General features: G+C 39.5%; 1 protein-coding gene across 1 annotated transcript; it reads left to right on the top strand.

Annotated features, from left to right (window-relative positions):
* Positions 1-1668: 1668 nt before the first annotated feature.
* OPRK1 (opioid receptor kappa 1) lies at positions 1669-22862 on the top strand. The gene is made up of 3 exons (XM_075086170.1): positions 1669-2028; positions 16239-16591; positions 21269-22862. The coding sequence occupies exons 1-3, from the start codon at positions 1769-1771 to the stop codon at positions 21799-21801; spliced, it is 1146 nt and encodes a 381-aa protein (XP_074942271.1). The 5' UTR covers positions 1669-1768; the 3' UTR covers positions 21802-22862.
* Positions 22863-24274: the final 1412 nt, after the last annotated feature.

Raw genomic sequence — 24274 nt, 5'->3', positions numbered from 1 at the left:
CCACAGCCCCTTTCCTAGCCATCTAAGATTCACCAAGTGCTCAGAGAGGGAAGACAGTCTGCTATTCCCTACAGAGACCTGCTTTCCTGCTGCACGCTTTCAGATGCAGCCAGCCTGGCTGCTCCCTACCTCTTTCAAGGGAGTGGGAACAAGTCAGGGTCTTGCCTCACCTCTCACAGTTTGCCATTTAGAGGGACAAGGGACTCCTGGTGGGGATTTCAAGGTCTGTGTGCAAATTATGGGATATTCTGAACGCAGCTTGGAGTGCTCTCAGCCCCTGCTTGCTGGAGTATATTAGGGATAAGCTCTGAGGGCTGCGATTTCTGCACACACCATCTCACCAACTCCTGATTGCAGCTGGAGCCTGAGGAGAGCTGAGCTCCAGCAGTGTTACAGGGAATTCTTGCTTCTCACACCATGTGAGAAGCCAGGAATTCAAATGGGCCAGCTTGAATAAACTAAGGATAGTAATAAGGGTGCCTTTCTCTGCTTTGGTAGCCAGCTTATGACTTCCCTCCAAGTTGCAGGTGTAAAGGAACAGGGGCACAGCCACCCAGCAAGAACTGTTTTGGATGCATAATTGTGAAGCTGAGGCATGAAAGAGTTGATGGACCAGGCAAGGCATCTAAACTGAAAATTCCTGTTTTATTCAACATCTACTATTCTGTAAAAGCATGTGGGATTCAATAAGGCAGAGAGGATCATTGCTTGAGGCCTGGGAGTGCAGGGGGAATGAGGAAAGTAAACTCGGAAAAGTGTATTAAAAATAAGCATTCATTCATTGCAGAACTTATTTTTTGCTTTTCTGTTAATTTGTCTGCCTCTCAGTGTTTAGACAGAAGTCATGTGAGCTTCTGAGCTGCAGGGACAGAGACAGAGGAGAATGTGTGCATCAGTGCAGAGTGCTGCCGGAGCCTTGGCAGAGTGAAAGGGAGGCAGAGGGAGCCTGAGAGGGAAAAGGCGAAGTGGTGGGAGCTGGAACAGCAGCAACTGCTACTACCACATCGCAGCTCATGCCTGGGAATCGGCTCCATTGCCAGCACGCCTCTCCGAAGGTGCAGGTGCCTCAGGTTCAAACTCCTAAAGGTCGGTGGTACTTCCACGAGCCAAGCTGCTGCTTTTTTTTTGTTTCTTTCTTTCTTTTCCTGCAAAGAACATCTGTTTGAGGACTCCGCTTTTTTCCCTGGACTGAAAGAGGTATTTTCTGTCATTAATCTTTATTTTCTTTGAAAGCAGGTATGGGATTTGGAAAAAAATAACTCAGAGCAGGATGTCAAAGCAGATGTGCAGAGACATGGTAGGTTTCTTTCTCTGTCCCCCCCTTTAGAGTAGAGCTTAGGCAGTAAGGAGCACCTGTCATTAGGATACTGTTTGATTTAAAATATGGAGGATGGGAGAGACAGAGTTAAAGTGTGGGGGTGGATCTCAGCTGTTTCCCGTCTGATTTGTTTCTCTGTGCATTCTCTGAAAGTGAAGGAAAACTTTCCTTGTGCGTCTGGAAGAGCAACACTTACCCCTTACATAGTGAGATGTAAAACTTGCAATTATTTAATATGAGTGTGGTTTGCTTAAATCTCTGCTTGGTGAATTACAGTTCCCATCACAGCAGAGCTCCACTTAACATATAAAAATCTGGGAGGTCTTAAAGTCCAATGGCTGTGATAGCACTTCTGTGTCCTTCCCTCTCTTCCCTTTTTCCAGTGTACTTGCCTCCTGCTGTCTGCACTCTCCTCCCAGTCTCCCTCCTGCCCCTGGGGGCTGTGCCCCTATGGATGCCCCCGTACAGATTTTCCGTGAGGAGCCAGACTCCACCTGCTCCCCGGGGCCCTGTCGTCACCCCAGCACGAGCAGCAGCTGGCTCCTGGGCTGGGCAGACTATGACAGCAATGCCACTGGGGCCTTCGGGGATACCCAGCACAACCACACCAGCATCTCCCCCGCCATCCCCATCATCATCACTGCTGTCTACTCGGTGGTCTTCGTTGTCGGCTTGGTGGGAAACTCTCTGGTCATGTTTGTCATCATAAGGTAAGGGGCTTTGGGGTACCTGTTGGAAGAGGTGCAAATGGCCATCCCTAAATTTGACAGTGGAGGGAGTGGGCTGGTTTATGGAAGCTCTCTGGGAGTGCTTACATGAGGAGCTGGAATAAAGTAACTGAAATGACCCAAACCTTTTCAGTCCCAGTGGTTTGCCCGGACATGCAGTTTAGAGACACAAGGGAGAAGCTGTTTAAAAGTGATAAATCCTGCAGCCTGCGAGAAAAGCTCTCTGTGCCCTGGAGCCACGTTCTTCAGGTGCCCTCTAGGGATGAGAGGCTGCTCATATCCAGGGGAGAACTCCAGTGGAGGGAAGAAACTTCTGCATGGCAGCATTTTTCCCCTGTGAGGTGTCCCCAAGAGATGGCTTCTGTGCCTAGTTGTGTAGATGCATTGCTGCCTTGTCACCTAGTGGCCCATTTAAGAAGGTGGGGGAAAAAGGAGATGATAAAGATATGTGGAAATGCTTAATGTAAAGCAAGGGATGTTTTTTTCTCTGTCTAATTGTGTTTAACTCTGGTTTTTGGTGTTGGATTGAAGAAAGCAAAGCAGATGATGAAACACTTTTCCTATTGTTTTTTCAGGAGACAGGAGAGAGCTGTGTATCTGTGTTTGTTAGTTTTACATATTAAACCACTTAGTGAAATGCACCAATACTTACACTTGCACTTATACTTGTGTACTGGTGTATGTATTAGCTTGCACTATGACTTCTTTTTTTGTCCTCTGCATTTGCAATTTAGTAAAATGTTTGGACAGTGCAGATCAGCAGGATGATAATGAGCGACTAAGGGGACTTAAATCATGCAACTTTTTGGACTCTTGCTGCACAGTCCGTTTGAATCCTGCAAAAAATTCTGAAGAAAAATTGTGGAATATTCATTGCTCAGATGAAATCTGTTTGTACACAGAAAGAAAAATGGAGCTTTTGGAAGGGATCTTGTAAGTAAAGCATGCATGATAAGGGTCAAGCAATTGCAGGATGGTGAAATAACTGTCAGACTTGATATAAGGGGGAGTTAACTAGAAGCAGTGAAGTTGTTGATGAGGTACATCAAGAAGGATGCGTTCTAACTAGGTGAGTACTCTTGAATAATGGAAATAAAATCTCCTTTAATAGGCAGTGCAATAAATCAAGACGCTTGTGATTAATGTGGGGAAACTGGTTTCCTCCAGCTTTGTGATGCTGTAATTTTTATACCCTGTGTGCCCTTTCACCCTTCATTCAGAGTAGAGATTTAATTCCTTTTTGTATTTCTCTTGCAAGAAGAGAGACTCCATACTTGGCACACACAGAGCTGCAAAGGCAGAGATTTTCTAAGCCATCAGTCACCGACATTGATAGCTGATTAACTGGCATGGGCAGTGAAAATAAATTCAAACTTAGCTAGAGCCCTGAAAGTTAGCATGTATGGATTATAAAAATGCATAGGTATTTCTTTTTTTTTTCCTCTCCATTACCATCCTAAGATTATTTTTGTGAGGGTCTAGCTAGATATGGCTTGCTCTCCTACCAGTTCCTACATTAGCATTTTACTTCAGTTTCCTCTTGATCCATCTCTGATTACAACATCAAAAAAGTAAATAAGTATGACAAAACACCTGTTGGGTTTTTTCTTCTTTTATTTTGTTTTCTGTATCCCCCATCCTAAGTTTTATCTGTGGCAAATGCTTTAAACACGGCTAGAATCATTAGCTGAAGTGCATGTATACACAAACCTACAGTTTCACACATTTCTTATGATTTTGAAATATTCCAAATACTTGTGCAAGAGGTGTATTTTCTTCATTTTTGTCCTAACCTCTCATGTCCCTCTCTTTCCCTCACATCCACTCTGCTTGATTGCATCTCAAGATAGGTTTTCATGACCCATTGAAAAATGTAGCCTGCAGTGACATCCTTTTGTGTGGAAAGTCAAGGTCTTTGGGAAGTTTGTGAAAGAATGTGGCAAGGGAACGGGGAATTATGTCCCTTAGCCATCCCACATTGTGTCTCCTCCAGCTGCCACAACTATAAAGGAGGATGGAGACAGACTGTGGCTCTTCTTTACCTTCCAGCAGAGCACAAGGTTTGTGTGAGGCCCCTCACTGCCATTTCTCATCTCTCTGAATTCCAGATCTGCTCTTTTCCTCCTAAGACTCTCTGGACCAGCAGGCAAGGCAGGCATGTCTCCTCCTCCCTTTGCTCTTTTAAACAACATCTGATATTTTACAGCTGGAAGGTGCCTACAATGGTCATCTAGTCCAACTGCTGACCACTTCAGGGATGATGCTGAGTCACCTTTTGGTGACACAAACAAGATCCCTTATGTTCTGAGACTTTCAGTGAACCTGTTGATGTGTCAATGCTGTGGCAGATTCAGGAGACTCCAAACAGTCCTGAGATGCCTCAGAACAGAATTCAGCCATAAACTGTGGCATAGGCAGGCCTTGGCCTGTTCCTTGCTTTAATACCCCCTTGGGGAAGTTTTGATGCTTCTGCACAAGGGCTGCTGAAGAAGCTTATGGAGACTAGAGAGTCAGCACCTCAGCAGCCTGCGTGGAGAGCACTGGGTGTCTGAAATCTCCGTCAGGTGTGGTGGGGTGTGTTACCACTGAGAGAGAAAACCCTCTCAGAGTTCCCTCAGAGGGAAAAATAACAGGACAATGGCACTTTGACAACACGTACAAGCTCCTGAAAGAAAAGTTGCTGAGTGTGGTACAGCTCCCGTAAATACAGATTTGTGTTGAAGAAAGAGTGGGAATGATACTTTAGCACAGTGGTGGCAGCATGGCCTGTTAAACTATGTCTTAGGAGACCTGGATTCTTCTTGTAGGTTTGTTACCAGGCTTCAACACTTTGTCCTGTCCTGAGAAGGTAATTTCAAGGCCCTGTGACTTGGTTTTCTCATGTGTAAAATGGAGATACTGGTATTCACTCTCTTTAAACACACAGAAACTGATAGATTTAAAAGCCAAAGCCCAGTCACCAAAAATCCTAACAGACCAAGGCCAGGATGATTGTAAGCACCCCAGACTCCTTGGGCAAATTGAAAATGGTTATTTTTAATGTGCAGAAAGATATCTGTATTGAGTACGCAGTGCAACCTGCACTCTTTGCATGCCCATTGCTGCTGGGTCTCATGGTGTGGGTGGTTTGCAGGAACGCTACCCATATTTGGATCAGCTGTGAGGCACGTGTCCCAGCCCCAAGGGATCTGCTGTCAGGCCAGCAGCTGGCCAAGTGGGCTGACAGTGCCTTGCTTATACCAAGCCATGGCACACGGCATGTAACACTCTCCTGTGGCTGCTGTTTTTCCTGGGGAGAGAGTAAGAGGGAAAGAGGGCACCACATTGCCTCTTGCACTGGTGGGAAATGCAGATATGGTGTGGGAAGCACAGTCCTTCCTTATGAAGGAGGAGAGGAGGCATGAAATGGGTTTGTAGAAAGAAGGTGAAATTATCTGACCTCACCAGAGTAAAGTTATATAGCTATGTGTGTCTTGGCATGATCAGAAACTATCTCAACCCCAAACCTTTTCTTCTGAGATTAGCTTTACCTCTGAGGTCTTCAAAGATACTTCTGGAGGTGAAATAGTTGGCTGAGGTTGATAAATAAAATTACTTGTCCTTGGAAGCAAAAAGTCTTTTTCTACTTCTCCTCCTCCCTCCTGACTTTATTTCTCTAAAATTTAGTTCTGGCTTTAAAGAAAATGGTGCTTTCTTGTGGCAGCTGGAATGGAAAAAAAAATCTCCTGACTAAAGTTACAATTTTAACTATGGATTGCCCTTATCAAAGCCATAAACATACTCTCGTAAAAAGTCTGAGAGATGCTACCTCTTACCCACTCCAGACTCACTTTTTCGATATATGTGCCGTACCCTCATTGTGCTGAAGTCATTTATTGAGAGCAGCTGCTATCATCAGGATCCTAAACAGCCAACCCCTTATTTCTTTTAAAATTATATTTCAAGCTTCCAGTGAACTGGATAATTTTCTACATTCAAAAACAGTTTTAACAAGAGGCTGTGTCACAGATATGTAGATTCATTCCTAAGGGAAAAGAGAAAGCTTGTATTTCTCTGCCTAGTGTAATGTTGAAGAAAAAGTATAACTAGTAATACACTTTTGTTCTTATATTCATCAAACCTAGTGACATCTTATGTAACAGGAAGAGTCTATTAAGAAATGTCATATAAAATCGACTCCTTTCCAGATTGTTTTTAAATATTCTTCCTCATTCATTCCAAACAAGAATGAAAAATAAAAAAAAGTATAAAAAATGAAATACATTCAATATATTGGTTTAAATTAATAATAGATTTTGATAACATCAAAAGCTTACTTGTTAATTTGCTTTAAAATACTGTTCTAATTTTGTTAAATTATATTTGGAAAGAATATTGTTCTGAAATGAAAAATAACGCTCCAAAAGAGTCAACCTAACTGAATCACCTGTTACCTATTACTTGCAGTTTGTCTGATTTAATTGTTTTATGAAATCAAGGGTTTGGCTACTAAAAGTAAAGGCCAAGCTGTACTATACTTTGTGAAGTTTATGGCTTCTTGTCTTTTTTAACATGATCAAACCTTTTATGCCTTACTATTATCAATATAGAGGTATCAAATGGATTGATAGTAATTAATCACAGGACCTCAAAAAGCATCTGGCCTTACCTCACTGAATGGAGGTATTCTTGGTAAGTTCTGCAGGGTTTGGCCAAACTTGGCATAATTTTCATCACAACTCTGAAGTCTGATCATTATCAACAGCTTTTACAGATGGTACAAAGACCAGGGTAACAGGAAACATGGAAAAGGACAGGTTTAAAAACCAGTATTGGTAGTTTGACAAACACAGCTCATTTAAACAAAATTTGAATGTTTCTAATACTATTAATACCCTGCTAGACAATGACTAAGTAAGACCCGGGGTTCATGAGCTGCAAGAAACTCGAGTTCCCAGTATGATGTTATGATAAGAAGACATTGAAAAAGCAGAGAGAGCAGAGGAACGGAATATATACTAGAGATAGTATTAGAGAGAGGCTATAGCTTATAATGAGTAATCAGTTTGGCTTCTGAAAAGTAATTTGGTATCCATCCAGACACTTCTGCTGGGCTAGCAGCCAGCTAGTCATTTATTTCAGGGAAAGGCGTAACTGGAATCAATGTCTGGAAGCAAGACAAATTACAGGGAGCCCTTTTCAACTGGCAGAAAGTGAAAACTTATAAGAACTTTCCAGTTTGGCTCCTGGAAAGGCAGAAAGCTTAAGACAGCTTGCCTGTTCTCAGCCAGGAGAGTGGTGGGGAAGCTCATGCTCCTGGCTGAAGCATGGGGAGGAAGCATGGCATGGAGATGGTGTTTTGGTGGTTGGGGGGGTGGAGGGACAGACTGGCTGGCTAAGCCCCTCTGGTGAGGGGGCAGAGTAAAGGAACAGTGGGGACCTTTCGTTTGGTTTTTCCCAACAGATAATTTTGAATTTGCTGAAAGGGTGTTGTGGCAGGTCTTAACTTGGTGACTTTGGATGCCCTGGGATGTGCTAAGAGCAAGGGAGGATAATCTTCCCGGCTTGCCTACTCTCACTGGGGAAGTGAAAGTACCTAGACAAACTGTGATTAGTTTTTCCCTTAAGTGAAATCCTCTGAAACAGATGAGTCCCCAGGGAGAGTTTTCATATCAGTTACATATTGCTTTCTAAAGGAAAAGCATCCAGAAAAAAACTTTGATAAAATCTACTGCTAGGAAGTTTATTTCATGCCTCTGTTTTTGTCCTCCCATCTGTAAGAATCAGGTAATTCTTGCAAAGTGGGAACCCTGTGCTGTTCTTCTTAAGGAAGACTTTGTGATTTGTTTATTTTTAGTCTCTTTTGTGGAGTTTGAGAGGCATGAGGAAACAGCAGTATGAATGTCATTTTGTGCACAGATGTGTGCACAAATTGAATTAGCTCTGGGGAAGGGCTGTGTACAGATGGAACGAGGACATGGAAAGAGGAGTGTCCCACCATGCTGGCATTCTGCAAAATGTAAAAATAATATAAATAAAGAATATGTAAAGGTGCATAGCATTTCCATGGTCCTATTGGGAAGTTTGCATGCTAGCCTGTGTATCATCTTTGAAATATTTGTTTCTCCTGAAGCCAGAGGGTTCAGATCTCATTAGATTCACCTTCTAATCCCTAGGGCAGTGAAAATTTATTCTAGGCAATTTGCTGTTTTCAGTTTTGAGACATTATTTACAATGAAACCTCTGTCTTCTCTGCATGAGTATGAAAGCCTAACATGATTTACTTCAGTGCATGAGTTTCCACTAATACCTGGCAAGAATACGTGCAGAACGTTTCTGTTTTCTCAGCTCCTCACACCAATCCACCTGTGCAACACATAGTGCTCTGCCTGGCTGTTCGTCTCTGCTCCAAAAGTCAGTGCATTATGAGTGAATAGCTAGGGTTCCCAATGTTAGCTATCATGCACCTGGAAGACAAAGGATTTTATATTTGCTGACTGACTATGTAGCTAAATCCGCATTGTAGGCAGCCTGGCCACTGTGGCTACTGTAGGACAACTGGGAAAGGTCTCCTTGAGTAGCGACAGATGGGAATCTGCATTCCATGGGAATCCTGCATGGCAGGATTAGTTTGGAGAAGCTATTCAGTTCACACCCAGAATTTTTTTTTTTGCCACACTGCTGGCTAACAGACAGCATCAGGACTTTTACACATGCCTTTCAGAATGACTGTCTTGTTGAAGTGTGCAGGAGAAGAATATTTTTGCCAAGGAAGCTATCAGCTATGCTGTTCAATTGGCTGTGTCTTAAAGTTTTCTGCATTTCACTTGTATCATCTCCTTTGGGAAAGCATGTGCTTAGTTGCTCTGTGCTTCTCTGAGGCAGGTGAGTAAAACAGATGAATGTGTAGAGTCCAGAGAAAGGCTCCCAGCTGCCTCCTATGAGGGACTGATGACTTTTACAAGAACTTGCTCACAACTGATATATGCATTTGTTGCCTTACCACATAATCCTATACTTGTTATAGAATGAGGTCCCTTGTCTCCCATTCAACTTTATTACAGGAGTGCTGACCAGAGATTCAGGTCTCCACACATCCAAGTGTGTAGTTGTCCTATAAAACACACACAGCAGTGGTAGTTGTTATTCATCCCTGTGGCAAATCGAGACCAGGTGCCTTGTTATGAGAACAAGAGTGATACCCACACCCCAGACCCCTGCATGAGAGATTTATGAATTCTTTTCTCATTTCTCTTCTTCAGAAACCTCTAGGGGAAGCAAATGTTCAATAGTACTTGGCTGCTTCCAACCAACTTCTGCATACATAGTTACCTATGGAGATCAGAGCCTCTCCAAAAAATAAGAAGGAAAGTAAGACCCTGAAAAATCTTCTGCTGGGGCTGCTATCCCTGTCTCCTTGAGCAAAGAGATTTGTTCTCTTTGCCAGGCAATCTCTGACCTACTCACATACCTCTCCCACAAACACATAGGAAGCATTTTGCTCTGCTAAGGGAGCTCATGTTCTTCATTAAAAAAAAAAAAATCCTTCCAAGAGAAAAGAATAATGGGAAAGGTGGATATTACCAGAGACAGAGACTCAGCACTCACCAGGGCAATGTACCTGTGGCAAGTAAGAAGTATTAGGGTGGGCTGTGTAACACCCTGGGGAGTCCCTGTAGCATGACTGGTCACTGGAAAACATCTGCAGCAGCATAGTTTCTCAAGAGACAGAGTCAGCTGCTTGACAAGGTCTAGATTCATCTTACTTACCAACAGAGGTCAAAAAATCAGGTACATAGTCTAAGCTAATTGTCTAGACTCCCTAATAATAATAATAATAGACATACTGGTTTTGGATAAAGTACTGATTTTACAAAATTCTTCATTCTCACTATTTCAGTTTTAGCCACAGTAAATCACAGCACCTTGACATTTCTCTGAGCTCCCCTAGCAAAATATTAGAAGCACAAATTTCACACTATTGTTATTTCTAACATTAAGCATATTTCTTCAAAAAGAGGCTTTTAAGCTCACATAAAAATATTAAAAGTCCTTATCATAAAAGGAGGAAAAAAAGTTCATTTTTGCAAAGCTGTGTGAATTTTTCTTCATTTTGACCAGGATATATGTAGACTTGAACTCCTCTTGTATAATTCAGAAGCTGGTTCTTTAGCTCAAGAAGGAAAGCTTCAACATCTAATCTAAATCTGCAAGATCTTGAGCACGCTCAGTTTATGGCTAGTTCAGAGGAGTAATGGTAGTGGTAAATTGTAAGGATTTTAATGATACCTTCTGACATTCAAGCAGATTATGCTTCCCAAGGGGAGAATAAAAGACAAGATCATGCTTTTCTTCTTTAAGCTGCTTAAAAATAGGTACCTACAAGTGCTTATTAATGAAGAGAATTCCACTTTAGGATATTATTCTTTAGGCAGCATGTACAATTTTTTGTAGCCTCCTAACAATTTTGATGTTAAAGACAGGCAGCCTTTAAATATCTGCAGAAACAATGTTTGTCTTTAAATAAAGTGCTTTCTGAGGTCCTATGCCCTGCTAAATTCTGGCTGTCATTCAAAATGTGGTAATAACATATAACCCAATATGAACATGGAAACTCCAGCATATTGATTTTTACATTCTTTAAATGACCTCAGACTTAGTTTCATATTGGCATAAGCCTTTTATATTGGCTTATGAAGATCCAAAAGATAGCTGAGCCATCCTTTGGACATGGTACGTGTTTTGTGTTTAGAACGATCCTTCTGGGTTAGTATTTTTGGTTTTTTTTTTTTTTACCCTGTTCTGATGTAGTGTGATACTGAGTGTGCCTGACTATATCCTTGAGATTTAGAGCTTTCCTGACTAAGCTTTTCAGCTGCTTGATCTCCCTATACTTCATTCAGAGGAACCTTGTGGAACAGAGCCTGCATCTTACCGATAGGTGTTTTTGCAGTCTGTTTTTAGATGTGCTTTAGCTTTCATTTTCATTCATTGACTCAGGTGTCTGCCAAAAATATGCGTTCGTTTTACCTCATTGTATTTCATGCTTTTGTACTTTCGTTCTGCTACTGGAGTATGTTGCAGTATATTTTTTAGTCTTGCTCCCCTCCCCACCCCTCATTTCATACTGCAGGGAACATTTTAGCCTATTACAGTTACCTGAAAAAAATTTGACCAGAGCCTCCTTCTCAGCTTTTATTAGCTTTACTAATGTTACAGTGTACTTTAGAATCACACTTCTCTCCTCTGCTTGAGATAATAGCTTTAAGGGACTCTACTGGCAGATTTAGTAGCGCATTTTGATTTTTTTCTGAAAGCATACCAACTTCTTAATAGCATGCTTCCTTTTTCTGTTACCACAATTTCATTGATAAGCTTAGTCTGGAGGTGTGATTTCTCCCTATTTACTTTCTAAAAAAAAAAAAAAAGTGCAAAGTAAATTCTACTCCAGAAGGAAAAATACAGTAATGACGAGTCAACTGAGAAATGGGGAATTTTCTAAGGTTGGTCAGTCAGTTTCTGATTTCCTAAAGTCAGTCTCAAAGAACTTTTGGAAAGTGGACTTAGCCCAAATCATGGTAGTTTTGCAAATTTTACCTTTGACATGTAAGTAGACATCATTTAAATCTTGCTCCTTAAAAACTCTTGTCATATATCCATCAAGAAAACACATCCAAACCAAGATTTTATTTTTCACTGTTTTTGTGCAGGGTTTCCATATATCTTCTAGTTATTTAAGGTCTATAGAGGCTTGAGGCCTGCTTATAGCTTAACAAATAGTCTCAAGATCCACCAAATAGCTTAAGTCATGAGAGGTTTTTCTGCCTTTTGAAATTAGATTCTAGCACCTGATTTAAGAGAAGGACCTTCCATTCCTATGTAGCAGTAGAAAAGCTGTCATCTTGTTATAAAATCTTAGTATTTAACAAACCATTTTCTAGACACTGAATTTCCCATGGACACTTTATATGGCAATGGTTTATAAATATTTTAATGCTGTTTGAAAGTTATATCTAAAAGACACTAAGAAAATTACCACTGTGCATTCTATACTGTAGTTATGTCCAGGTTTCCCCTATCTGTTCTGCTAGACTAATTAAAGCAGATAGCAGCATTTTTTCCTTACATGACATTCAGGTATTTGATTGATACTTTTAATTTTGCAAAGGAAGATGAGATTTGCTGACATGATCACTTCAAGTTCAAGTTCAGATTTAGGTGAATGGAGGGTATGGTGGGAAAACCCCGAACCACATAAAACATTGCCTCCTATATTTTTGTGCAATAGAATGAGTTGTAGAAAAGCAGTTAAATCCCTCATCCCGTGTTTGAGTCAAAATTCTATCAGGGTCCACTTCAAAGTGTCTGACAGCAACAGCAGTCACTCCACTACTTTAACTGGACTTTTGATTAAGCCTTCAAGCACATATCTTCAGAGGCATGTAGGCATTTAATAATGTTTAGGTGTTTAATTAAAACCATTGAAAGGAGTTTGGATGATTGAGTCCAGATTCTTAAAGGCATTTCTGAATTTTATGAACTTCTAAATGAATGTATGATTTAATCTGTATTGCCTGACAACTTCAAAGGCCAACATTGCACTTACATGGAGGCCAATGCTTTCAGGTGAAAGTAATCAAGCTCTTTACATTACTAGTATGAGATCATGACTTTTAAGGTTCCATCAGAAAACATGTTTGGACTTAATATTGCTGACGTTAACCAGTGCACCCTTCTTCCCTGAGCTAGGTACATGATCCTTCTGCAGTGCCTGGGAGAACTGACTGCCTAAATGTAATAAAGTATTTATTGGAGCAGTATTTATTGGTCTCCCGCCTTCTTGTTCAAACTCTGGCAGAACAGGAGTCAGGTGCCTATTCTGGCCCAGAGTGAGTGGTGCAAGGAGGCATCTGTGGTCTGGGAGCTGGGGTGCATTTGGACAAGACCAGCTAGTCATGGGACTGCCAGGCTGGTGAGATGTGGGGAAGCACTAGTGGCACACCAGGTAAGGTTGTCAAACCCTGGGATTGTTATGTGCATATTTGCCCCTGAGATGAGCTAAAGCTTTCACAGACCTTTATGGCAGGAATGGCACACTGTGGATTTTTTCTTTTCCCTATTATATTTTCGCCTCCATATACAGCTTTGATTTAGTTACACTGGAAGCTGTCTAAATGCTGATGCTGGGATGACTATACATTTATTACTATCTATGAATGACAAGACATCCTTCCTGTTGGATCAATAGCAGTGAGGAAAAATAATTTTCTTATCTGTGCATGTTTTGTACAGGCCAAAAGTTAAAAATTGCTTGCTTTACATGTACATAAGCAGTACATGTACAGTGAACATGCTTTACGTTGCAGCTTCAAATATTTGAATTTTGAAGTTACCTAAAAAACTAGTTCTGTTTTACAGAGGGTCTTTCCTATTCTGCTACTGGAAGGCAAGGGGGAGAAGGAAAAGGGGAACTGGGAAAATATGATATATATGATCACAGTTTCATACACAAAAAAGAATTTAATTAAGGTTACAAGGGACAGGGAAGGCCATGTATAAAATCTTTCAGATATTTGATTTCTCAAGGCTAATAAAACCCTCCCAGTTATTTTTCACTACTTCTCTAATTTTCTTTAAGGAAAAGAGGTCAGACTAATTCTTCTGTATGTGAAAGCAAACTTTCCTTATCCAAACCCTTAGGGAAGTTTATAAAGATCTACAGAAGTAATGATTCAGAAGAACTATTAATTACTTCACCTCTGCTTATCACAGGCCATTGCATTTCATTTAAATATTCCTGTATTGAGTCTAGTAACTTGTATTTGACTGAAGGACACCCTTTGCAAAACAGCAGACATTGATTTGGAGGCATCAAAAGATGGAAAAATTACTCCTTTCTTGTCTAATTTTTTCCCAATAATAATCACCTTAGCTGTTAGGAAAAATCTGTCGTTGTTTCTAAGCTGTTTGTCTGGCTTTGACTTTTACGTATTTGTCCTTGTTACGCTTTTCTTTGCAGTCTGAAAGAGCTCTTCAGTACCTGCTATTTTCTCCCTGTGGAGGTCTTCAGACACTGTAATCAAGTCACCTCTCAGTGTTCTTTTTGATAAACTAAATGAGCTGAGCTCTTTAAGTTACTCAAAGTAAGAATTTTTTCCAGTCCTTTCACTTATTTTTGTGGCACTTCTTATGCATCCTTTCTGACTTGTCATAGTCTTTTTTTTTGCAATATGAACAAGACAACAATTCCAGATATCATCAGTGATGTCCATAGAAGTAAAATCACCTTTCTACTACTCCTTTTCAGACATTTAATGGAAATTAGTCCATTTTAGCAGAGATTTGCAGTCTGAGTGTTTAGTGAGTTTTTACTCAGTCTTACAGCTGAGATGCACTTGGAACTGCCTTTTTTTTTTTTTTTTAATGAGGAGGAAAGTTCCTAGTCCGTTAAAGTGCCTATATTTGTTTGTCCTAGCTATATACTCTCATATTTGTGTTTGAACAGTGCCTTATGGGCTATAATGTGCCCTGCAGGACAGACTGCCTCCTCTGCTGGAGGGCCTGTGAGGAGACTGATCTGGGAGGGGGCAGAGCAAGTGCCTCCTTGCTCTGCCTTTGATCTCAGAGAAGCTCCAACTGGGGCAGAGGGACCCTAGGCCGCAGGGGTCATGCCATCAGTGTAGAGCTTTTGTCACTGCTTCCTTTTGGATGTCTTTGCCCCAAAATTTCTGATGTTCCACTGGCTATAGCTTTGTTCAAGATGTGAGCCTGGGTATGGTATCTGGGTGAGAAGGGTTTACTTTCTTTTCCCTTGCAGTTCTCTTTTCTATGCTTCAAACCAGTGTTTGGTTTCATTTTCTCAGTAAGTCATAATTAGAGTATTTTAGAAAAACTGATGCTACTTTTAACATTCCGTGTTGGTCCTAAAATGATGTTTCTGACCATATTTTAATTAATGGCTAATTTAGTCATTGGGGATTTAGTCAACGCTTTCAAATTATTTTTTATTTTATGGATCAAAGTTTTAAAGGCAAATAGACACATTGCCCTACATGTTCATTAGCTGGACTGATCAAATCTTATATGTCCACTATAAACTCTTAATGCTACATGTCAAAATCTAGGTAGACATGTTTCTGTTTGTGTTGCATATGTACTTTTTAGTTTGGACACACACTGAAAATATGCACGTGAAACAGTTTTGAGAAGGAAAAGCTGTCATTGAATCTTGAAATAAATTAACAGCAATGAACAGAAGTAACTATGGGGAGGAAGCATTTCAGAAAAGAGAGTTAGGTATATCCCTATGTTAACAGGCTTTCCTTCATCTGTTGTGTCCATGGCAGAGCGGGAAGCAGTCCTCCACATCCCGGGACCAGGCTGTGCCCCAGAGTCAGACTGTCATGAGGGCAGAACAAAGCAGGGTGATGTCTCAAAAAACCCAGATCCTATTCTTCTGTGTAGGCTGAGGTTCTCACCAGCTGGATAAAACAAGTGCTTCATTTTGGTGAAATTAAAGGTTGCAGTCAAAATGCTATGGTAATTTTTTTTACCCACTGTGGTATCCTACTTAAACAATAGTCATCTTTTACATTGGCAGTCATAAAAGAGAGGACTGGGAAAAGCTGAGGATAAGAAAGGAGGAGAAATTGGAAATGAAGGAGTAAAGAAGGGAAATGACTAAAATTTATCTTATACAAATCATTGCAGTGAATTCAAGGAAGAGAAACGTTCATATAAGAGGCAAGCTAGCCTGGCAGGTGTAACAGTTAACATGGACTCTTACCATAGAATGGGATAACTATTCCTTCCATAAAACAAATCCAGAAAGATCACAATCACTATTTAGCTATAAGAAAAGGAAACACAAAAACTTTCGATCACTTGCAAATGTAATAATGATATTTTCTTGTAGAAGGATTTGAGAAGATAGAACTGAAGCCAGCATTTGCCTAATTAAATTAAACGTATTCTTATACCTGGTTTTGCCTGTGGTGAATAGTTCTAGCTGCTAATGCAAGTGCTTAGAGACTGAGTCAAATGTGTTTGCTATTATCCCAAAAGTCTTGCATTTGTGAGCACCTCTGTCATAAATTAAAAATTACACAAAAACCCCCAACTACGGCAAAGCCTGACTGATAAGCTGTTACATATCTGAACGTGTATAATCATATTTTGAAACAATAAAACCTTATTTTTTTTTTGTTCTTCAGGTACACAAAGATGAAGACAGCAACCAACATCTACATTTTCAATCTGGCTATGGCAGATGCGCTAGTTACCACAACTATGCCTTTCCAAAGCACTGAGTACCTGATGAACTCTTGGCCCTTTGGTGATGTGCTGTGTAAAATAGTTATTTCAATTGACTATTATAACATGTTTACCAGCATATTCACTCTGACCATGATGAGTGTTGATCGATACATTGCTGTGTGTCACCCTGTGAAGGCTCTGGACTTCCGTACGCCTCTCAAGGCAAAGATAATCAACATCTGTATCTGGCTATTGTCCTCATCTGTTGGTATATCTGCAATAGTTCTTGGAGGTACCAAAGTCAGGGAAGGTGAGTGTGAGCATTCAAAATTAAGTCTATTTGTTTCTCAAATGATGTAAAATGTAGCTTGGAATGCTGACTAAACCCAACTGATTCCTTTTTCAATAATCTGTGCATGCTCAGCGTGTTCATCTACATTCCTTGATTCAAAAAGTATGTCTAAATTTCTGACATTTTGAAATATATTGTGGAACGTTACAGTACATAAATCATTTAAGTGCAGATGCCTTTGCCAACTAAAAGAAAAAAATGCACTTTGAAGCATTGTCCGTGCTAGAATAAGGCTATCAAAAGCTAGTAGCAGCTACCAGGGGAAAATAATCAGGAATTTGATCTCAGGGGACAGATCAAAGATCAGTTTAGGAAGAAACTTGAAATGTGGGCTTAAGGTGGTTTTTTGTAGGCATTTTGTGAGAGTAGTAGTTCTGCTGAATTTCCAAAAGCAGAAGCTAGGTTTATTGCCACTAGTATTACTATTAAAACTATAGTTAGTATTAAGACTTGGGAACTTATAATCAGCAGCCATTTCATGGAACTTGAAGGAGTGGTGAAGAAAGGAAAAAAGTCAGTAGCTGGAGAGAGAAAATGAAGATAAATTCGATGAAAATGACAATATCTCAATTTCTTGTATAAAAGGGATGGGGATGTACATGGAGACTTGGAAAGGCTGAGAGTCAGGATCAGCAGAAAAACTGGGAATGCAGATGATGGTAGGGAAACAACTACAAGAACATGAGGTCAGAGGTATCTGTACGCAGACCACCTGTGAGCTCTGCTTGAAATTTATAATCCATGAAGAGCTGTGGATTTAGCCCCTTTAACTGGTGATTCATTACCAAAACTGCCCTGCTACGGAGTTAATCTTATTTTGAAATCCTCCTTGAAAAGGAAAAGGGAAAAGCATTCTCACACACATATACTTCATACCCACAAGTGGTGCAGGAGCACCTCAGTGTCTTCAAAAGGCCTGAGGCCTCTAATGATGTTGTTGTGTTCGGGCCGTCTGTTACGGATGGCTCAATAAAATACAAGGCATGCATATTTATTTGGTGGTAGTCTTCTTTGAGATGTAAATAATCTTTTGAAGAATGATTAATAAGTTCCTGAATTAACAATGTTTTCTATTAGAAAGACTCCATTCCTCCCAAGAGAAATGGTAAACTTTACATAAGGACACTGTTTTATCTGGCAGAGACAATAAATGCTGTGTGTTAAACTGTTTGGCATGGATCGACGCAAAAAAAAACCCCTTTTCAGTAACGGCTGCTCAAGGGCTGATTGATTTGGCCGAAGATGTGTAGATTTTGTTCTTGCTGTTGGTATTCTGGTGGGTAGGTGACAGGAGAGTCCTCTGGGAACTCTTCTTTTAGCCCTTTGGGCGTTCAAGTGTCTTGGTCTGCAGTGCTGTAACTCTTCTCCCCAGAAAAGTTTTGACAGGCTCTATAAAACAATGTCTAGCTCAGGAAACGTTCACTTCCAGGCATCTTCATTTTGGAGGTATAGTTATCTCACTGTGTAGGTCTTGAAGGCCATGGGACATTGGCTCGGTCAGGTGTTTTGTGGAGCGTGCTTAACTAGCAGAATACTCCTGTCATTCACTGTAAGATCACATTTAGATCAAGGGGCTGCTTTGAGGCCAGCAATGATTAAATGCCTTTTCTACACCACATGGCAGGCAGCTCTTTTTTTTTTCCCCTGAAACAGAGACTAGTAATACACAGCTCAGCTGGGCCAAACAAGGTTGGAAATTATTGGCAAATCCTTGTCAGCCCTGCTTGTCTGATCTAAGGTGTCTCTTGAGCATTCACTGCCAATTATCTTGTCTGGTGTGCTCATGAATTGCGCTGATAAATGACGAAGGGGAAAAGCAAGGATCCTCCCTTTGTCTGAGAGCTGGAGCTCAGGGCTGACGCTTTATGTTATGTTGGTCAAAATAGTTGTTGTTTATATGCTACAGGGCCTCTCTTGGATTCAGATTTAAACAACAACTGAAATAAAATGAAAAGTGATTATATTTAAAGTTCACACCCCATGCTCAGTTAGTAGCTTTTGTTCTCACAGTACAGGATTGCTCCCAGTGGTATCCTTCTGGATATATTTTTCCTGCAGAACAGATTTTACATCTGTGTAAATATTGCCCCTCTGTCCTTAATGGAACCTTTCTTGCCAAATAATTGTTCACTTGAAAAAAAAGATCAGAGGTATTCTTAGTAGACCCAATAACAGTATGGAGGCTGTTTGAGTACATTGAGTACAGAGGAGTATGGATGCCTGAAAGTGGCATAATTAATAATGTACCTAACAGAAAAATGTTTCCTATGTCAAGATTAAGATTAATCTTAAATGGTATCTTATCAAACACATTTTAACATATATTTACACTAAAATACCATCTAGAATGCAGTATTTTTCCTTAAACATATCAATGTATTTGGAATATTTGGCTTTCAGAGTGGAAAAGGTCATCAGCATGAAATCTTAAGTATTCAGTATGCAACACTTAGTTCTGCATCTTTTCGGGCAACAAGAATGGAAGAGAATAAAATCAAATTTATATTTTAAAGTTCCTGAAAATTATGATAATACTGTGCATTATAACAAGGATCTTTTTTGATTGTTTAGCAGTTGTAAACTAGGAAAAAGTAAATGGGTTCCTTACAATTCATAGGATTATATATGTCAAGTGAAACGCATGAATACTGATGAATTTAGAATAAGATTTTCTATAGAAAGTCAACTTTAATGAGATGTAAGACAATCATTATATTTGTATTCAATAACCTGGCATTGTAAAATACCATTACAACTCTAAATTATATTAAAAAGTAGCAAGTATGACTTCATTATTTTGATAAACATATGAAAGTATGTCAGTAGATCTGAAGAGGCAGTTTCCCTTGGGAGGGGGTTTCAGTGAATAGCTGGTTGTGGTCTGGAACAGTAATCTCTGATCACACCTCATTTTTATCCAGAACTGCACATCTGGATGCAGCTTTACTAGTCTAGATATTATAGCTGCTAGGCCATGATCTATTACAAATAAAAGTAATAATCAGTGTGAGAACTTCTTTGAAGTTGATTGTTGACATTTCTAGAATAAAATTACGTAAAAGACACTATACTTATGAAAACCTAGATCACAAAGGATTTAGAAAAATTGACTGTCAAGATCCTGTTAAGTCCTACTTGTGCTGTCAGCTTAGCATCCTCCATTAGGCTTGAAAGATATGTCTTTTCACTCTTCAGCTTTCAGAATCATCCATTAGTTGTTATTTAAAACAAAACATCAAAATATTTAGCTTTAATTTCAACTTTTTTATTTGAATGTTTTGGTATTCAATATCACCTAGTAACAGCTTTGCGATATCTAACTACGGAAATGTCTATATGACACCATAATGATAACTTCCCCCCCAGTTGTTTTTCAAAACAAATTCTCTACAATATCATCTTGATTTGTGAAGCATTTCAATGGCAGGGAAATATTGCTTGATGGAAATTTTCTGACTAGTTCTGCTGGAGACAGATATGAAAAAGTGATGTGCAAGAGTATATTGAATCATTCCACCCTTAGATCTGATTCAATAAAAGCCAATACATAACAATTTGTAGAGGCACAAGAAACTTGATGGAAAAATGAAAAAAAAATCCAAAGAATAGTGCACTGCTTAAGAGGATAAAATCTAAGCTACAATTCAGAGTGAAAAATCCCTGTATTACCTTGTCTTGTATTTAGTAGAGTTTAACTGCTGATAGTAGTTGTAAATTTGCCCCTTCTCTTGCCCTACCATTTATCTTGTTTCTTGGTTTTCCACATGGTTTATGTGCTAGAAAGCTCCAATGAGGTCAGCAACTGAAACCTCAAGTATTTCATTCCTTAGCAGCCTCCTGTCAGATGGAATATTTCTGGGAGATAAAATCAAGTGACAGCCCGTGACTCTGAATCCTGGCATGGGCAATCAGAAAGGGAGTGGGCTGGTGTCAGTGGCCCAGATCCTGCCATCTCTGTGCAGGCTGAATCTTCAATGACATGATCTGCAAAAAAAGCAGCTTCCATTTGACTCCACTCACACACATATTTTATTTGCTTCTATTTAACTGAAAAGAAGCTGCTGCCAGGAAAGAAGTTTTTCTGAATGCAAGCACTTATGTGTATTCCATTTGTACTGAAGAGGGCATGTGGGAAAAGATTATTACACAGTTATCATGTATTGGCAAAATATTCCTATGACTGAAACCTCATTTGGCTCCCACCATTCATGATACCAAATATCTGTCTCCACCCACAGACAAAAACATACGTAGTTTGATAATAATTACGAGATTTCTACTCCACTGAATATGGTACTCATTCTGGCTTTAAATTTCAGTGAGATTCAAATGGAAACATCTTTACAAATTTTTATTTTTGTGCTCTGCATTTTTAGATCGTCCCATGGGAAACAAATTTTATACAACATTATGCATTTTAAAAAGCCCCTATCTCTCTAAGTATTTTCCAGAGACAGCTGCATAAAGCCAGTTTCAATGGTAATTGAAAGATTTCCTTGGAGTGATTTAATGATAACTCCATTTATTAGTATCACATTACATGATAATCATTTTTCCTAGCTTATGCTATGATAATTACATTGTTTAGAATATCTAATAATAAAGCAATTTTCTTCTTGCTTCTTTCATTCCTAGATACTGCTAGCACTGAATGCTCCCTGCAATTTCCAGACAGAGATTATGTGTGGTGGGACATCTTCATGAAAATCTGTGTCTTTGTCTTTGCATTTGTCATTCCAGTTCTCATTATAATCGTTTGCTATACTCTGATGATCCTCCGTCTTAAAAGTGTACGGCTTCTCTCAGGGTCTCGAGAAAAAGATCGAAACCTGCGCCGCATCACCAGGTTGGTTCTTGTGGTTGTGGCAGTTTTTATTATTTGTTGGACTCCTATTCACATTTTTGTGCTGGTTGAAGCATTGGGGGATGTGTCCCACAGCACTGCTGCTATATCCAGCTATTACTTCTGTATTGCTTTGGGTTACACCAACAGCAGCCTCAATCCAATCCTTTATGCTTTTTTGGATGAAAACTTCAAGAGATGTTTCAAGGACTTCTGCTTCCCCATTAAGATGAGGATGGACAGGCAGAGCACCAGCAGAGTCAGAAACACTGTGCAAGACCCAGCTTATATGGGGGAAGCTGATGGGACAAACAAACCTGTATGACTAGTCGTGGAAATGTCATCCTACTGTCCTCAAGAGAGAGAAGAGTCCAACGACCTAGGACTGACACAGATTACCACTGCAGTTTGAACTAGAATCACCCAGACAGGCTTTTCTCGAATATTTCAGAAATCCTAGTATTTTGAATTAAAGCAAGTTAATTAACGACAAACAAGAATCTCCTGAAAATAAGCTCATATGAAAAGGACCTGGCTGATGGTCAGGTTTTGGCACCATGTTGGCTGTACTTGAGCAGGTACTAATACACACTTTTCGGGAGATAGGAGGTAGGTTGTACCAGCTGATTCTGGATAAGGGAAGTTCTGGCTTTTCTCTTCACAATACATAAGGTTATATTAAACAACATTTGGTGGTAACACTGAGTTACGCCAGCAACTTTTGCCCCAACAGTGATTGCTTCTGAGCTATGTGGTTGACAACTCAATTTGTTGTACTCTTTTAGAGTGAGGAGTGTTGTTTAGGTTTCTGCAGAATGCCAGAGCTATAATCAATATTGTCCTCAACTAATATATCTGTAACATTTGTCTGTGCTGTGGAAATCCAATTTAAGCATGATCTGCCTACACACCAAAGTGATTCTGTGTCTGAGTACGGTAACACATTTTGACATTTAAAAATATTGGGATTTAAGGAGAATTGTTAGTATATTTTCAGCATGTGTTTAATCACCTGTGTGTAATGTTTTCTATGTGTGATTTTCCAAGACGATTGTATATTTATTGATTGTGAATAATATAATATGCATTTTCAGAGTGTATTTTGAACAAGGGGCTAGAAAACTTCAAATACTTCACTTGTTACAAAACTGATTAAAAATTGTGCCACGTCCATTACATGGGTGGAAATAATCACATTCCATTTTCAGTAAAGGGGACAAACAGACATACTTAAAAATAGTGCTGTATTTGTTTTTCTGGACAATTTGTAAGCAGACTAAAATAAATATTTGATGAATTAGAAACTAGTGAACTAGCACATGGATTAACTGGATCGATACAAGGGAAATGAAGATTAAATATACTGGATGCTTTAATGGCATTTGATTGGAAGTTCCCATTTTATTGATGATGATACATTTTCTTTGATACAGTCCTATGAATTCAGTAGATTTCTCTGATTTCCTGTGAAGGTGGAGATGCCAAGGTGATGCCACTGTGAATAAGGTGGGTGCCTTCATTGCACAGCAAATTTTCTCAGAAACACAGATTGGTTTGGCCATACTGGACCAGAAATCCTTTATGCACACCAGTATAAATCATGAGATTTACTCTTGTAGCTGGCAGGAGAGTTCCTGTGGAAATGCTGTAGAGATTCAGCCCTCTGCATAATTTCCACGTCCTTTATTGTTACTACAGTCGTGTATGTCAAATATTTTTGATACCATGTTGATTAACACAGTGCTCCTACATTCATCTTGCGGTACCAAACCAATCCTGAACAGTCAGTGGTGTTCACAGCCTTTCAGTAGCGCTGCTGTGGGGAACAGAGCTGTGAGATTCACTCCACAGAATCTGGTACTTGAGAACTAGCTACTGTAACGCAATTATCTTTGCTAATGAAAACATTAAAGATAATCCTTTCTGGACAAATCTCGCACTTTCTGATTGTTTCCCTGCGATGAGTGAAGAGCTGACCTCAGGATACTTGATTTTCCTGGGGAAATGAATGATGTTCATTCAACTCATTGAGTAAGTCTAACTTCCTACTCTCTCCCTCTTTCTTTTTTTACATGTATACCCCTTTCTAAATAAAATTCTGACCCTTAAACGGTCACAAAAAGAAAATGTTTAATGTAAAAATTGACAATCCAAGGTATTTATCAAGTTAGGAGCGAGTGAACTGTGAAAGAGCTAGGCCCTAATGAACTATTTTCATTCCAAACAATCTGTGTTCTTGTTCATGACTTACCATTTGCATATGTATATCTGTGTTTCAATAGAGTTATTACTCTATATATTATGTGCAGTGCTCCTCACTGTAATGAAAAATCAATGTCTTAATTTGTAAAAAGGAGCTTTATAGTAATAAATTTTTTTTGTCATTATGTTTTTAGTAAGGAGATCATCTTCTCTATCATAGTGGGAGGAAAATATGAGATCCTAGCAATTTTTCTGTGGTATGGAAATATTAGGCTTGAACAGTGATATAAGAATGTGTTTAAAGATTTATTTCTTTCATGGAACATTAACTGCTAAATTAGTCTGGATGCAGCAGAAAGGAGTCTTGGAGTTTTTCTTCTCACATTAAGCAGCTTACCACACTTCATTGAACAACAAAAGAAAGTTGGCCAAGAGTTTTTTTTTATAGCTGAGGAAGTATATTAAAATACAATATTATGCTTTTGCTCACAGAATCTGCTTCTAGATGATTAAATTCCCATTGTTTGTTCAGCAGTTCCCAGGCTGGAATGACTAACAGGCAAAACCAATTATTCTTACAGGAACATGCATGGTGA

This window comes from Phalacrocorax aristotelis, chromosome 2 (assembly GCF_949628215.1).
Source record: "Phalacrocorax aristotelis chromosome 2, bGulAri2.1, whole genome shotgun sequence".
Taxonomy (NCBI): Eukaryota; Metazoa; Chordata; class Aves; order Suliformes; family Phalacrocoracidae; genus Phalacrocorax; species Phalacrocorax aristotelis.
The sequence above is the reverse complement of the archived record's forward strand: the minus strand, read 5'-3'. Positions and strand labels throughout refer to the sequence as shown.

Bases quoted from the DNA above. Each gene is read 5' to 3' on its own strand.
- OPRK1 (XM_075086170.1), top strand. From the start codon at position 1,769: ATGGATGCCCCCGTACAGATTTTCCGTGAGGAGCCAGACTCCACCTGC. The intron at 2,029-16,238 runs GTAAGGGGCTTT...TTTGTTCTTCAG, and splicing joins GTCATGTTTGTCATCATAAG to GTACACAAAGATGAAGACAG. The intron at 16,592-21,268 runs GTGAGTGTGAGC...TTTCATTCCTAG, and splicing joins AGGTACCAAAGTCAGGGAAG to ATACTGCTAGCACTGAATGC.